Source organism: Ictalurus furcatus, chromosome 11, assembly GCF_023375685.1.
Source record: "Ictalurus furcatus strain D&B chromosome 11, Billie_1.0, whole genome shotgun sequence".
Taxonomy (NCBI): Eukaryota; Metazoa; Chordata; class Actinopteri; order Siluriformes; family Ictaluridae; genus Ictalurus; species Ictalurus furcatus.
Window position 1 is genome coordinate 16,451,830 of NC_071265.1, and position 17,231 is coordinate 16,469,060.

The 17,231-nt window shown below is 39.4% G+C and overlaps 2 protein-coding genes across 2 annotated transcripts in view; both read right to left on the reverse strand.

Annotated features, from left to right (window-relative positions):
- The window catches only part of gnai2b (guanine nucleotide binding protein (G protein), alpha inhibiting activity polypeptide 2b), a 54,511-nt gene that overhangs the window by 4,485 nt on the left and 32,795 nt on the right, over positions 1-17,231 (reverse strand). Inside the window, exons 2-6 of the mRNA XM_053636364.1 lie at positions 13,971-14,013; positions 7,882-8,023; positions 7,190-7,350; positions 2,074-2,202; positions 572-701 (exon numbers count right to left, since the gene is read on the reverse strand). Of these exons, the coding sequence (XP_053492339.1) occupies positions 572-701; positions 2,074-2,202; positions 7,190-7,350; positions 7,882-8,023; positions 13,971-14,013 (605 nt within the window). The remainder of the gene's footprint in view (positions 1-571; positions 702-2,073; positions 2,203-7,189; positions 7,351-7,881; positions 8,024-13,970; positions 14,014-17,231) is intronic.
- Positions 15,865-17,231, reverse strand: part of rbm5 (RNA binding motif protein 5) — a 111,640-nt gene continuing 110,273 nt past the window's right edge. The window contains exon 26 of the transcript XR_008387095.1: positions 15,865-15,875. The gene's annotated coding sequence lies outside the window, so the exon portion shown is untranslated. The remainder of the gene's footprint in view (positions 15,876-17,231) is intronic.

The window sequence follows — 17,231 nt, forward strand, 5'->3', positions numbered from 1 at the left end:
ATGTGGTCATCTGCTGCTGTAGCCCATCCACCTCAAGGTCTGATGTTTTGTGCATGCATAGAGATGCTTTTCTGCTCAACACTGTTGTAAAGAGTGATGATGATAGTTACTATAGACTTCCTGGCAGCTCGAAACAATCTGGCCATTTTCCCTCAGACCTCTCTTATCAACAAGGCATTTCCACCCACGGAACTGCCAGTCACTCTACAGACTGTTAGTGTGAAAATCCCAGGAGATCACAGCAGTTTCTGAAATACTCAAACCAGCCCATCTGGTACTAACAACCATGCCATGTTAAAGTCACAGAGATAACACTCCTCCCCCTGTATTTGCATAATCTTTTTTTGGCCTTGTGCTGCTGCCATATGATCGGCTGATTAGATAACTGCATGAATGTGCATGTGTTCCTAATAAAGTGGACAGTGAGCGTAACTCCTGTCAATTCATAATTGCAACATACAAAACAAAAGGTACCTCACCGTCTGCCATGAACAAGGACTAATTTTAGCTTTAGAAAAAGAAAAAAAAAAAGTAAAGTGTTCATGAAAGTCAAATACGCTACTGTCCTCACCATCTCTTCATCCTCAGCCAGCATCAGGTCGTAGGCACTTAGAGCCACACAGAAGATGATGGCAGTCACTCCTTCAAAGCAGTGGATCCACTTCTTCCTCTCTGACCTCTGCCCTCCAACATCAAACATCCTTCAGAGAGAGACGGAGAGAAGGGGGGGGGCGGCGGGTTAGGCCTTAATCATCATCATTAAGATTTCATGAAGCTCATGGGGGGAAACAAAAACCAAAAAACATTAAGCTACATTAGCAGAGTTCCTACAGCCAACACAATGGAGAAATTTCCCAACTTATTTATAGCTATCTTTCAGTCTAGGTGTTTCAAACAAATCCATGTAGAACAGACACTTTTACAGATTTGACATCTGCGTTCCATCTGTCCGGTCGACAACCAAGCCTTTATTACTGCCACAACCATTTTCAGGAGAAAAGTTTCTATGGTTACAGGAAGTGGGACCAAGTGAAGAAGAAACTTTTTTTGACTCCCTCTCTTCTAACAGAAGAGGCGGTGATGGACTGCACGGGGCACTGTAATAGCACTGGGGTATTACCGTTTGGTTTTATTTCCTTAATTTCTTACTATTGTAACAATATAGCACTCGAACAGCTACAAACTGACAGACACATAAGAAGAGCTGCCAACAAGAACATTCTAGCAAGCAGAAGGGGGGGGGGGGGGGGGGGTCAAACTGAATTTACCACAAAATGGATGGGGACGATTAACTGCAGACATATTTGGATTTATAAACAAACCACCCGATAAGCTTACTTTATACAGTTTTAAAATGAACAGACGCAGATGTCCAGTCTGCAACACAGTGCATGTCAGATCTAATAATATCATTTATAAAAAAAATAAAACATTCTGCAATTTTATTACTGAACACGGAGAGATAAATCTAACAAAAACAAAAAGCACATTCCAGCCCCACCCCCAAAAGATAACTCGTTTCAAATTCCCTCGCTCAGATCCATTCATGCTTTCTAGTAATTAGTGTAACTGATTATACGATACCAGCGGGTTGCACAAATGAACAGTGTTTGCTCTGGCAGGTGTCACTTTGGAGAGAATACAGGGCTGAAATTAGCAAGCTTTTCCTTTTTCTAAGCAACAGCAAGAAAATAGCATCCTTTATCATCATTATCTTTACTACTGGCTCACAAGTTCACCTAAATAAAGTGGCAGTGAAGCAGAATAAACCGCTGAAAGAAACAAACAAGTCTTTCACATCCTGTGTCCTTTCCCCTACAGAGATCTGGTGGTTCTGCCCTGCAAATCTGACTCAGGTTTGCTCTGACCACATTTTTAACTGAAAAGCATGGTTTCTCCAGGTGTCTCCAGTATCACGGTATCAGGAGGTCAAAAAACAAAACGAAACAAAATAAACTCTACAGTTAAATCATAGAGGTTGGCACCTCTGAATAAGCACACAGAGAGAAACACAAATATAAACGTGGAAGAGAGAGAGAGAAAGAGAGGATGAGTGTCAGCAGGGTCGCTCACTTGAAGTGCAGGTCCTTAAAAGTGAAGTGAGTCTCAACGATGCCGGTAGTCTTCACTCTGGTCCTCAACACATCCTGTTGGGTGGGAATGTAGTCTGCTCGTGCTATCCTCTCAAGATCATTCAAATAACTACACACACACACACACACACACACACACACACACACACACACACACAATTAGCTTACAGTTATATCATTAGCTTCATGAGTATGAAGATACAGAAATCATTAACACAAGCCGCAACCACAGAAAAAGGTTTGACCTAGATTGGGCTTCTTCTCCTTCATTACAGTGCTGTGAAAAAGTATTTGCCCTGGCCTAATTTATTCTGTTGATTACTGCAAACCCTTTTCAATCAAATCAACACTTAAGTAGAACTTTTCTAACAGCTTGAAGTTGGTTAAAATTTCTAACTCAGTAACGCACTATGCCAAAGTTGAAAGAAATTCCAGAAATGATGAGGAAGAACCGGAACAGTCTGGGACGTTTTACAAAGCTATTTCAAAGGCTCTGGGACTCCAAAGAACCACAATGAGAGCCATTATCTCCAAATGGAAAAACTCTGCACAGTAGTGAACCTTCCCAGAGGTGGAAGAGCATAGCAACTACTCATTGAGGAAATGACAAAAGAGTAGAGGACAACATCAAAAGGACCTACAGGCCTCTCTTGCATCAATAAAAATAACTGTTGACTCCACCATCAGAAAGACACTGCGCAAAAATGGCATCCATGGAAGAGTGTTGAGGTGAAAACCACTGCTAACCCAGAAGAACATTAAAGCTCATCTGAATTTTGTCAAAACACACCTTGATGATCCTCAAACCTTTTAGGAGAATGTTCTTTAGACTGAGGAGTCAAAAGTGGAACTGTTTGGAAAACATTTCACAAAAAGAACATCATACCAATGGTCAAGCATGCCGGTGGAAGTGTGATGATGGCTTGCTGCTTCAGGGCCTGGGCAACTTGCAATAATTGAGGGAAACATGAATTCTGCTCTATACCAGAAAATCCGAAAGGAGAATGTCTGGTCTTCAATCCATAAATTGAAACTCAACCGCAACTGGATTATACAGCAAGTCAATGATCCAAAGCATAGGAGTAAGTCTATTTCTGAATGGTTTTAAAAAAAAAAGCTAAATTAAAGTTTTGGAGTGGCCTCGTCAAAATCCTAACTGGAACCAATTGAGATGCTGTGACAGGACCTTACTTCGTGCTCGAAAACCCTCCAGTATGGCTGAACTAAAGCAGTTCTGCAAAGAAGAGTGGGCCAAAATACCACTCCAACGCTGTGAAAGACTGATCTCCAGTTATAAGCGTTAGGTTGCAGTTATTGCTACTAAAGTGGTACAACCAGATTTTAAAGTTTAAGGGGGCAATTAGTTTGCCCCCTGCCACATGGGTGATGGGTGTTTTTGTTTGAAGACCTAAAACTATTAGTACTACATATTATATATATATATATATATATATATATATATATATATATATATATATATATATATATATATATATAATATAATATTACAAAAACAGAAAAATCAGGAAATACTTTTTCACAGCACTTTATAAGCAGATACATCAACCCAGAACCATCTTAATTTCTTAAAGAGACGAAGAAGCACATCCTTCAGGGCCACTGTAGCTGGCAGTGTGGCAGGAACATGCGCTCTCTTGTGGGCCAGAAATAAACCCGTTAGCTCATTGAGCCATCTCGAACGGACGTGCACACTCCTGTCCTGCACACTTTGCTAAGTGAGACCATTTCTATGGCAACGTTGGCCCTCTCTCTCTCCTTTGTTCCCTGTCTAGTTTACCACACTGACTATTTATACGTGTTACTCCTGCCCGAAAGATGAGCGCTGCAAAAGGTGAGGGTGTGGGAGAAGAGTTGTTCAATTGCTAAAATCTGGAGCATGTTGGGTCAGGATTATACATAATATAAACACTTGGATAAAGCCCTACTGCATTAAAACTGAAACACCGATCGTTATGATACAATTCAACACATTGTTGTCCATTTGCAACGCCGTGCTATCTGCAGATCTTGGGTTAGAAGGCAGGCAGAAAAAGAGGCATGTCTTCCCAGCATGGACAGCACACATTCTCAGCTGTATCCCCTGTGGCAGCAAACATGGACCTGTAAGATGCAAGACAGCCCTTCGTGCTCTCCGTTCAACACTGAAGCCATCTGATGGAACCCAATGAGTGCTGCTGTTCAATAGCTAAGCTAAGAGCAATAGATGAGGACTGGGTTTATATACAATAAATTGTATTCGAAGTCAAGATACACAGGTGCCATGCAACCACTGGAGTTGCTAAGGACATAGTTCACCTTAAAATGCTAATGTGATTAATAATATCTAATAAAAACTAGCAGGGATGAGTTTGCATGAACGGCATAATATTTATATGGGCACTTCTTCGAGATCACTGATAAAATTAAAGAACTCCTTCTTTTACAATATGAATCACATGTAAATGACAACATGAATATAATATATGAATATCATATACTCTCTTAATACAGGAATGTATTTCCTCCTGTTATAATCTGTCCTCCCTAGGCGAGTTTAAGTTCTATGTCCATGACGACACAAAGCACTGCAAATTAACCGTCTAAATACATCTATTGTCATAATAAATGAGCTGAAAATTAAACACTTCTCTGATCAGAAGATGAATGAATCTCATTATCGAATTCCCCACTGTCTACTTTTTCCAAGGCATTTTACATTTCTTATTTCAACTAAGAGGACCCTGGGTGAACTTGACAGAAATTCTCATTACCAATTTCCCAGTCACGCTAGATTGCTTAGAAAGATTTCAAACAGTATTGTTCTGGAGTGGATGTCAGTTGAAAGGGGTGTCAAGAGAAGATGAGTGTCATTGCAAGGAGATGAGTGAGGAGCTTCAGTGGGGAAAGTCTAAGGATGAACCACGACGGCCTCCTTCGGCACTCTGCAATTAATGTGACACCAGAGAGCTAAATCTGCTCAGTGCTAGTAAAAATGAGTCAACATTAAGGGATTTTGCTGCAAAGAGATGCAGAGAACATTGTAATCTCGACTGTTATCTATACACCCTTAATATTAGCAATTAAGACTGTGATTGCACCAAATGACACATTTAAAAACAGATAACAGGATTGATAAGAATAAGACTAAAACTCCAAGATCAGTACTCTGTTATTCAATACCTGCAGTGCCCTCCACTAATATTGGCACCCTTGGTAAATATGAGAAAAGGCGGCTGTGAAAATTTGTCTTTATCAAAAAATATCACAAAAGTATTGCGCTCTCGTGGATATCAAACAATTGCGAACAACAGGTTTATAAAAAACATTTTTTTCTTAAATAGAGGTGTGCCACCATTATTGGTAACCCTATGAATTAATGTGAGAAAAATATTTTTGAAGTATAATCCCATTAATATTTAAAAAATATTTTAGTATGCCTGGTCAACCATGACTTCCTGTTTCACAGGGGTATAAATATGAGGTAACACATAGGCCAAATTCCCTTAGTCATTCATAACAATGGGTTAGACCAAGGAATATAGCTGTGATGGGCGGCAAAAGGTTGTTGAGCATCACAAAATAAGAAGTGGCTATAAGAACATAGCACAAGCATTGAACATGCCCATTTACTCCACCAGGGCAATAATTGTTCCAGCCACCTGGAAATGTTAGGAATCTATATTTGTGTCTATATTGTCTCAACGCACTGTGAAGAGGATGGTTCGAGTGGAATTGCAGAAGTTAGTTGTGTCTTGGGGTCAGAAAGTCTCCAAAACTACAATCCGAAGTCACCTACATCACCACAAGTTGTTGGGAAGGGTTTGAGGAAAAAAACCTCTACTCTCATCCAAAAACAAACTCGAGCGTCTTCAGTTTGCCAGACACTACTGGAACTTCAAATGGGATCGCGTTCTATGGTCAGATGAAACCAAAATAGAGAATTTTGGCAATAAACAGAGAGGTGGTGGATCTTTAATGTTTTGGGGCTGTCTTTCTGAGATAGGACCTGAGCATTTTGCTAGGATACATGGCATCATCAACAGATATCAAATGAATATATGACTGCCTCTGCCAGAAAGCTCAAAATGGGCCGTGGTTGGATCTTCAAGCAGGACAATGATCTAAAACATCAAAATCAACACAAAAATGGTTTACTGACCACAAAATCATGGTCCTGTCATGACCATCCCAGTCCCCTGACCTGAACCCCATAGAATACCTGTGGGGTAAACTGAAGAGGAGAGTCCACCAGCGTGGACCTCGAAATGTGAAGGATCTGGAGAGGCTCTGTATGGAGGAACGGTCTCAGATCCCTCACCATGTATTCTCCAACCTCATCAGGCATTATAGGAGAAGACTCAGAGCTGATATCTTGGCAAAGGGAGGTAGCACAAAATATTGACTAAAAGGCTGCCAATAATTGTTGCACACCTATATTTAACAAACTTATTGTTTGATATCCATGAGACCAGAGCATTTTTGTGAATTTTCGGAACAAAAGATCAAAAGGTTAAACGATAAAGACAATTTTCACAGCCTTCTTTACTCATATTTACCAAGGATACATTTCCTTTGTGCTACCTCAAGCAGTATGTTCTGGTCAATAAAACAACCTCAATCTGTTTACCTTCGTTCTGCCTTTTCATTCACCTTCATTTCTCATTAGTCATTAAAGCAAACGAGAAGAAGTGGATTGAGTTAAGCTGCGAGGGATGGATAGATCCGCAGGTCTTCAAAATGCAAAAATACATGAGCATGAAGGAAGAAATAAATTAGAATAGATTTGGGTAGCGCAAGATGGAGGCAGAGAACATTTCCCTCACATATTTACATTTATAGTGGCAGAGGTATTACGTGTGCGCGCATATCACGACTGTGTGATTTATCGCATTTTGGCCAACACACCTCCCTAACAGTGACAGATGCAAGGTTAACAATCCAGAGTGTGTCCTGTCTGAAATAGGAACATATACATATGCTTGTGTGTACTCATATGATCTAACGGAGTGAGAACTGAGTAACTGGTCACGGTTGAATACTAAGATTTTGTGAGAAGGTTAAGTTTCGTGTGTGTGTGTGTGTGTGTGTGTGCTCACTAGGCAGCAGAATCATTGAGCTGGTACTCTCTGGAGCGGCTGAAGCAGCCCTGCACCCCGCTGTCAGTCCAGAGTCTGCGGATCACGTTGGCCAAGTCATCTGGGAGGATTCCCTGCTCTTCCGCTGCGGCAGACAGTGCAAAGAGCTGCCTTGCATCATCCTACACAGACACAGACACATACTCAGTTGACTAGAAGACTGAACAGAATTGGTAAATATCCTTTACTAAGACAAAGAAGGGTTGGGATCACAATAACCTCCGATCTTGAACTACTCTTTCATGAGCTTAGGTTGTGATTTACTTGTTCAGTACAACTTGTCAAATGTCTCAGAAAACGAGTCGCTCAAAACTGTACATGTCCTCATTCTGTGTGCGAGGGAGTGTTAATGTGTCTTAAAATCGAGAAGTAACTCAGACGCACCACTTCTACTTTCAAAACTTATTTCTTGCTGAGAATCGCACATTAAAAAGGCAGCACTGATTTTATCCTAGCATAGACATTAAGCACTTCCAAAAAGACCCTTTAGGCTATTAACCTTACTACCATGACAAATCCATCTTTAAAAAAAAATAATAATAATAAACAAAAATAAAAGGAGATTAGTCTATAGCCATTCCACATTGGGTTCAACTAATCTACAATCAACTGCACTGGTTTATTTAAACTAGAGCACCATGTGGGTTTCCTACCGTTCTCGCTGGATCGCCATAATCGATCTTGAGGTTACTCATGGCTTTGATGATGGCCATTATAGACTGGATGGTGTTGCTGTACACCACAGCTCTGTACTGCTTACATTCGTCTTCCGAGTAGCCGTCTTCGTGGATGATTCTGGAAGTTGAAAGATACCAGGCATGAGACAGAATTTCAAAGTGTGCTTTGCTCTGTCAAAGTAGCCTTGAATCATGGTTGATGAGCAGTGCTTTATGCTGAAATGAAAGACTAACACCTGGCCTTCACACCTACAGTTATGTGAAAAAATAAGTACACCCCATGGATTTTAAATTTTTTTTTTTTTTTTTACTTATTAACAAAGATGGTACACTACCAAATGACACATAAAATTGACATTTTGTAGCAATTTTCACAATTTAAATGAACAAGAACCAGATCAGTCACATGGAAAAAGTAAGTACAGCTTCACTTACATTTGTCACACCTTCAAATACATAAAATAAGAATCAGGTGTTGACGATTGAGTGCCAGTGTCTGGTGTTCCCTTTGCTATTGAGGTGTGTGGTGTCATCATGCCAAGATTTAAAGAGTTCTGTAAGGCCTTCAGAAAAAGGTTGTGGATGTCTAGGAGTCTGGTAAAGGATTTAAAAAAAAGATCTCCAAATTATTTGAAATACGTCATTCCACTGTAAGGAAAATAGATCTACAAAAGGCTCAGATTTCAAACGACTGCCAATTTGTCCAGGACTGGCCGTCCCAGCAAATTCAGCCCAAGAGTAGACCATCTGATGCAAAAAGAATTCTCCAAGAACCCCAAAATTTCATCACAGGATCTGCTAGTAAGTCTCGCAACTGTTGGAGTCAAAGTGCATGCTTCTACAATCAGAAAGAGATTGCAGAAATTTGACCTGCATGGGAGGCGTGCCAGGAAAAAGCCTTTGCAAGACTACAGTTTGCCAGTGAGCACATAGACAAAGACCAGGCCTTTGGAATAGCGTGATCTGGACAGACGAATCAAAGATAGAGTGGTCTGGCCACAGTAACAGCAGACATGTTTGGCACAGACCAAAAACAGTTTTTCAGGAGAAGCACCTCATACCAACTGTGAAGCACGGTGGTTGGAAATGTTATGGTTTGGGGTTGTGTCACTGCCTTCACTGCCTCATGCATCAGCTTGCATTCATTGACAACTATGGATTCTGCATCATATCAGAGTGCTTGAATATAATGTGAGGCCATCTGTCCGTAAGTTGAAGTTGAACTGAAAGTGGACCTTTCACCAGGATAATGATCCTAAACACACTCGCAAATCCCCCAAGGAATGGCTAAAAAAGAAGAAATGGAGGATTATGGAATGGCCTAGACAAGGCCCAGATTTGAATCCACTGAAACGTTGTGGGTGGATCTGAAACGGGCAGTACATGCAAGAAAACCCTCAAACATCTTGCAACTGAAAGAATATTTCATGGAAGAGTGGTCAAAAATTCCAGCAAGCCTAGTGAACAATTATGCAAAATGCCTAAATATCGATTGATATTTCTGTTTCCTTGTGGTTTTGTTCAAGTATATCAACTTCATTAATAGGCACTGTTTCAAAGATTATCAAATGTTTGCTTGTCCAAATGTGTCAATAAAGCCAACAATTTCCATGGGGTGCACTTAAGTTTTCACATGACCGTATATGTGCTTGTTGAACATCCCATTCCAGATTTTGGATCCACAAACTTTTATATAGTCATATAGTGTAAGTGCTGGACAGACTAAGTGACTTAAACCTTACTGCACCATTCTCTTTAGGTACTGGCCCCACTATCAGCAGGTAGTTGAATGGCATTGTGGGCAATGTAGGAACGATTAACCAAAGTGAAAATAGACCTGCATAAGCGCTGAACCTCAATTTCATTACAAAATAAATCTTGGCAGCCATGTTTATTTATAAAGATTAACATACAAGTCATTCAGGGTGGATTTTCCCTTTAAGGCAGAAAAATGGAGGTCGAGGTAGATTTGACCAGGAAAAGTTTCAGCTTCATACGTCTACATTTCAGCTTTATACCAACCATTAAGCCAGATACAGGGTTAAAAGAAAACAAAGGGATAGCTGAGGGTAATGGAGACTTGGCTTACTAGCCCACATGTGTCCACCATACAACTACAACACTGGGAGAAATATGAACCAGCACTGCATATTATTTTGCCTGTGTAATAATGTGGCTTGCAGCAAAGACAGCTGGGATATAATGTCAGTGCAAGCTGCTCTGTGACCATTTTAATCTTTCTGAAGTGTAATAATCTGGGTTTTGAGCTTTTTAATGTTCCCTGCTCATAAAAAAATGAATCTGGAGCCTAACTGCCCCAGAGTAATGTGAATTATTAAACCATTCAAGGCCATTTGAGTTTTTGCCTGCATGTACATGTGTGTGTGTGTGTGTGTGTGTGTGTGTCTTTCTGTAATCACAGCCTTTTAATTACCTTGCGAGTATTAGCCAAAGCAGATCAACCAGAGAGAGAGGTACATGTTTTAAATAATACACATGGAACGCAGTGTAATTATTTATGCTGACTACCCCAGACTTTCCAAAATATCAGACCATCGAATTACAGTCATTCATTCATTTTTATTCGACAAGAAACTGCTTCCCAGATCGTTTTCATCTCTGTGCAGTTTCATCTCCGTTTATTAATAAACAGCTGTATCTTGATATCCATGTATTTGCTAGAACTGAATGATTTTGACAATAGTAAATCACAGCACAGTCAAAGAATATCAGGTGTATTATAACATTAGCACTCATGAGATGGAACTAATCTAGACTCCCAAGCATTAATATCCTGTGGAAAGGCACATAATGCACATCCGTTTATGATGATTTAGGGTGTATTGAAAAGATTCCCCCAAACCCTCCACACACCACCACCCATGCAACGAGAGTTATTATTTCCCTAAATAAAGCTGGTTTAACTTAAAGGTGGGGACAGTGCATTTTCATGTAGATGAACGTGACCCTGAGATGTCTTCAGTGTCGTTACAGAAAAGATCAGCCTGTACAGTCAGGATACTCAAGGTAAATCGAAGCTGAAGCTGAAGCCACTCAGAGTGCATTTGCTCTCTTTAGTGAGTCGATATGAATCTAGAAGAACGAAATGAAAGAAAGGCCAGTGAGCTCCTATTCATCATGCGGCTGGATCTTACTGGCAGGTCCATATAGTTTAAAAAGCCTTGAACCATACTTTGATTGAAGAGCTTCTTTCCAAAATGCAGCACAGAAATTTACCTGCACTTCTGCCTTTAATTATGAATACTGATACTCATCTGACTATATTTGCTAATAACAAATGTTAAGGGGAAAGACTCGGGGGCAAATCTCAACCATTTTACAGAAAAGTATAGGAAACAAAATCACGTTGAAATTTCTCTCAAATACAATTATTTATATTTTATATTCATTCATCATCAGTAACTGCTTTATCCTGGTCAGGCTCGTGGTGGATCGGAAGCCTGTCACAGGAACACTATTTCAGTCCACTGCAGTACACCATGCACACACTCACGCCTATGGGTAATGTACACTAGCCAATCCACCTACTGGCATGTTTTTGAGAGGAAACCAGACAACCTGGAGCTCGAGCTCAGGATCGAATCAAGGCTGTGAGATGACAACACCAGCCACTGCACCCTACCAATAATTATACTTAAATATTATACTATATATTATTTTAAAACAGTTTATATGACATTATAGTAGTCTTCAATTCTGTATGTGTGCACTCTATAGATATGATGTATGCGAAACCCTTATAAAGCCCTACTACTGTCGAGCATGTAAATGAATACTTCGTCTAAATATACATTGCCAGTCAATATCAGTTAACAGAGACCTTATGTTTAATATAACAATGGCCAAAAAAAAAAAAAAAATTGATCTAACACAGTTTAACTTGTTTACTAGTATAACCTGTTCATTGGCATGTACAAAATAAATCAAAAGCATCGGGGGGGGGGAATTTTTATAAATAGTGACTTTCGCAAATATCCCAGTCACAAATCAATTTCTAGCTTTTGTTCTTTTCTGCTTACTCAGGAAAGTGCAGAGAGAGAAAATGCCATTTAAAGACTTCATTCCAACTCCACTAAAAGAGGCCAGCACTACAGCTATTTATTCTCATACACAAGAATATATTATTAATTTAGGACTGTAGTTTAATTCAGCGCTTTTTGTGCATCCTTAAAAAGTAATACATAAATATTATATATATACACACATATGTATATATGTGTGTGTGTATATACATACACATACACACACACACACACACACACACAAGTGCTCCACTTTGTAAAGTTTGATCTTCACGGTGTTTAATATAAAATATCCCCCTGCCTTAGAGGACTTGGAGGTCGCACACGTTCTTCCTCAGTCACATGACGATTCTGCCACCGTCTGATGAAGACTGAGGTCATGTTGGGAATAAAAGGTAACTTTGACAAACAGTAAACTGAAGAAAGTCAGTGTCGGTGACTCTGGGTATCTGCTAAAGCTAGCGGTGTCGCATTACATATGTATGACGTCATGCACCGTCGACTAGGAAACGGCTTTATACTTCCAGTTAGTAAAAAAAAACCCGCTAGTGTTCTATTTGAGATGATATTACCTTTCTACAATTCATATTGTAGACAGTAGAGTACACAGTGCATAGTGTAAGTATATAGTATGTAATTTTGGACACAACTTTAGTATTTACTCTCTGAAGTGCGTTTTCAGAACAGAAGTAACGTAATTAATAAATCTCCCCCGTGACGCACGCAGACCGACTAATCCATAATGAGATTCGTTGGCAACGATTATTATGATTTTATCGATTAGTTTTTGCAGCTCTACATAAAATATAAAAAACAGTAAATATAAGCAGGAAGACTATATGAATGCTGATGGTCTACTACATTTTCATTATGAACTACATTTGGAGTCTCTTATTAAGTTTCAATTAACTTAACTATCTTGATCAAATGGCCTCTACATCGGTGACCCAACACATTTACGGAAAAAAACAAAATTAGCGACAGTTCACAGATCAATTTCAACACGTAAGTCACTATGAGTGTCAGTACTGTCCACATCAGTCTCTGTAGTCTCAGTTCCTTCCTCAATCATGACACTTGACATTTGATTAAGTCAGTGATTTTTTTGTTTTGTTTTTCTGTTTGTTTAAAACGATGGCACGTGTACATCACTGATCATCTGACAGCTGGTATTTATACGGTTTAGTCCATGTCCATGTCACTATGGCTCCCAATAACTTGATCTAAGCATCATTTACTACGGGAGAAAATTTCACCTAGCTAGCATGCTAGCAATGAAAACATCTTGACCAATTTTACAGTCACAGTTTTTTAAACTTGGCACTTATTCACCCAAAATGCCAAGGTTAGGAAGTAAATAAAACATCTCTACATAGTTTTGGTGATATGTTTTTTTTTTTAGTTTCATGAAGTAAATGTTTTGGAGAATATTGTCAGAAAACCCAATTTGCACCCTTTCTTATGCTTAAGATCAAGCCACATCCGATGGGGTTTCCCAGGCCGCTGCACATATGATAATTATAAAGAATGCTCATTTACGCAGCATCAAAACTAGGGCAGCTTTTTAAGAGTCATAACAACACAGTGTTTAATTATCATGAGCAGAGTATTTAGCTAAAATCACAGTAACAGAAGTCTACAGTGTGGACTAATGCAGCATCTGGAAACACCATGCTACAAAGGAAATGAACCACCGGTCCAAGACAAGCAATGAGATGCTATAAAACACCAGGCTGAAGTATCATTCTACTGATGTCATTAAAGAACACTGTTGACATACAGGGAAAAAAAATGAAGGGCAAAGATTTGCTCCAATAGCTTTCACTAAAATACATGGGGCATTACTGACTGCATATACTGTATACAGTATACTCTCCCGAGGGGCTGCGATGAGCTTATTGACGTTTAACTGATCTGGACTGGATTTATTATACATAAATGCACCCTACTGAAAGTGAAAAATATTAAGTATTACAAGAGAGAAAGGTAAGGAATGGCAAATGAAAGCATTATTTTACTCACTTCATCTGCTTCACAATGGTGCTCTTTCCAGACTCCCCTGCACCTGCAGAGACGGGAACAGAAACAGAGTCAGACAAAATCTGCTATATATATATATATATATAAAAATAAATAAATAAATAAATAATAATGATGATGATGATGATGATGATGATGATGATGAACTTGACTTTAAAAAACTATAAAAAAATTGGAACTACACTATGCGAACCCAGACTTGGGTCAATAAGAACACAAAATGGTGAAAAACACACATTAAAGAAGAATAAGACAAAAATAAAAACGGTTGTGCCCTCCACTAATATTGGCACCCTTGGAAAATATGAGCAAAGAAGGCTGTGACAAATTGTCTATTGTTTAACCTCTTGATCTTTCAAAATTGTATTGTATTCACAAGAATACTCTGCTCTCATGGATATCAAACAATTATACACACACACACACACACACACACACACACACACAACAAAGGCTTATAAAAAAAACTTTGTTAAATATAGGTGTGGAACAATTATTGGCACCCTTCTAGTCAATACTTTTGTGCTACCTCCCTTTGCCAAGATAACAGCTCTGAGTCTTCTCCTATAATGCCTGATGAGGTTGGAGAATACATGGTGAGGGATCTGAGACCGTTCCTCCATACAGAATCTCTCCAGATCCTTCAAATTTCGAGGTCCACGCTGGTGGACTCTCCTCTTCAGTTCACCCCACAGGTTTTCTATGGGTTTCAAGTCAGGGGACTGGGATGGCCATGGCAGGACCTTGATTTTGTGGTCAGTAAACCATTTTTGTGTTGATTTTGATGTATGTTTCGGTCCCAAATTTGTTTTGCTTCTTTAGGTTTGCAGTCAGAACAGTTTCTTGTTGGAATGTCCCTGCATGTGTTATTTCTATGGTGTGCAAATTACACGTTTAAACATCTCATCAGTCTACCTGCCCTGAATCTGCACAACACTCAAATTGTTTAAGGACCATGTTTTAAGATGAGAACACCACAAACATGATGGGGGTGTTTTTTGTATACAGAGCACTGAATTAGGGCTTACTGTTTGAGAGCACTGTTCAACAGTTAAGTATCCAAAGATATGGAGAGACCGAAGAAATAAGTGAGTGAGTGACGAGGAAAGAGAAAGGTAGAGAGAGGGTATTTGTGGTCATCCCGGGTGTCCACCTGCCCCAGCTGTGTCACTGCAAATCTGTCAGATTCAGCCATAATGCCAGCAACTGAGTGCGCCAGGCACACTTGTCACAATCACAACTCAGCTTCTCAATCTCCCTCCCTCACTTTTCACCACCTCACAGGAAGGAAAGGCCAAAATCAAATGGCGTGAGAAGACACAGGAAGCGTAAATGAGAAGGCGTGTGGTACATGCACAGAGAACGTATATTCTCCATCCTAGAGTTTCACATCCATTGAACATAGCACAATGCCAGTGACGCTTGGCGCATAAGGCGTGTTTTTTAAGCCATGTTCTCATCACTCGCCATACCACAATTGGGCAAAGTCTCACATTTCAAATGAATGGGCATGAAATATCGAATTGCGACTATGTTTTCAGTGTGCATGTACCCCGTAAGGATAAACCTTCACTCATAAATGACACTTCGTACTCTATCCTTCCAGCCCACTCATGATTCAGTGCAAATTGAGACTCGCTTGTTGCACAGTGCTGCTGGCAGTCCTCTCTTAAGTCAGTGTGAGAAATGCGCTCCCTCCCATCACAGCCATCTGGTAAATCTGAGCAACAAGGCTCGACCAAATGCTAATTCATCCTACATGTCACTGTAACACACTTCCTACTTACCCAAAGACAGGAGAGGGAAACATACAGCTAGCTAAACACACAAGACCGAGTCTAGAGCTAACTGGTATATACTGCAGGTACAAGAATTACACCTATACAGTCTACATTAATGTACAAGATCATTTTACTGCTAAAAGGAAGAGAAAAGGTCTAGAATACCACAAAATGTCTGTTACATAAGGAATAAAACATTCAGGGAGGCTGTTATCAACTATTTTACATGTCTTACATGGCAATATTGAAGTCTCCATAAGTGATATGTTTTTGAATTACAGAGGGCTTAAAATCCATACAACAGGCTCCAAGCTGTAATAGCCTAAATAAAGTTCCAAACGTATCCCTCATGCAGAAGTTTCTCAGTACACCAGTGGTTTCTTTCTCTTTCAGGACATTCCAAATTGTACTATTGGCTATGCCCAATGTTTCTGCAATGGATTGCTTTTCCGAGCATAAAAATGGCTCCCATAGACAGCTCTCTTATCTTCATGTTGGCTTATCTTTTTTAAACATCAAACCGTCTTCACTGGTGAAACACTAAAGGCTAAAACCTGTAGATGTTCACAGCTATTTATGGTTTAAACAATAAGTCTAACAGGACACACCTGGGTAACAAGAAACACCGGTCAGTCCCATGTTCCAACATTTTGGCTCACCTACAAATTGGGGTGTGTGATAGCACATTTTCTAATGTTGTTTAAAACACAGCTCCATATAAATACCAGGAAAGAATACCTGAAACTCGAAAGTCTCTTTTCCTATTCATCTTTCGATCTCAAACACAAATGTCTGCAGTCTACTGCAAAAAAAAAATTAAAGAAAGAAATAATTGGCCTTGCCTTTCCACGGTTCAGATTGGACTGTAACTAGAGAGATGTCATTTTAAATAGCTTGGAAAAATCAGGTTAATGTTTCAGGCATATTTACGTTTCGCTTACATTTACACACTACACAAAATACAGCTTACCAAGAACACTTTAACATATGAAATGTTGTGATTGGTGTGGCTTACAAATAAATTAAAAATACATTAAAAAAAAAAAAAAAAAAGGCAGTTAAATAAATTCTAGTGATCACATGCACAAAAGAGAAAACGAGACAAGACCTAGTCAATATTATATTGTTCTAATATATATTTCACACTGTACTTCCTCATTGGCTTCTTCCTTGATTTCTGCTGAAGCTGGGTATTTCCACCAATAACGAGTGAATGCTTTGTGGCTTATGAACAAGGGTATTAACGTCATGGGAACATCCGAGGTCGAAATCAGACATTTTTATTTTTTTGTCTCCTGATGGTTTTAGATACCATCCAGCACAAATGGAACCCTAACGCCAAATTTGAATTAGGCCTAAGGTATAACCATGGCTTTAATAACTGACTTGCATGTAAATTTTATATAATTTTTTTCAGTTCTCGTCAGAGTTAATCGTTAACCTTTTATTACTACTTTACACA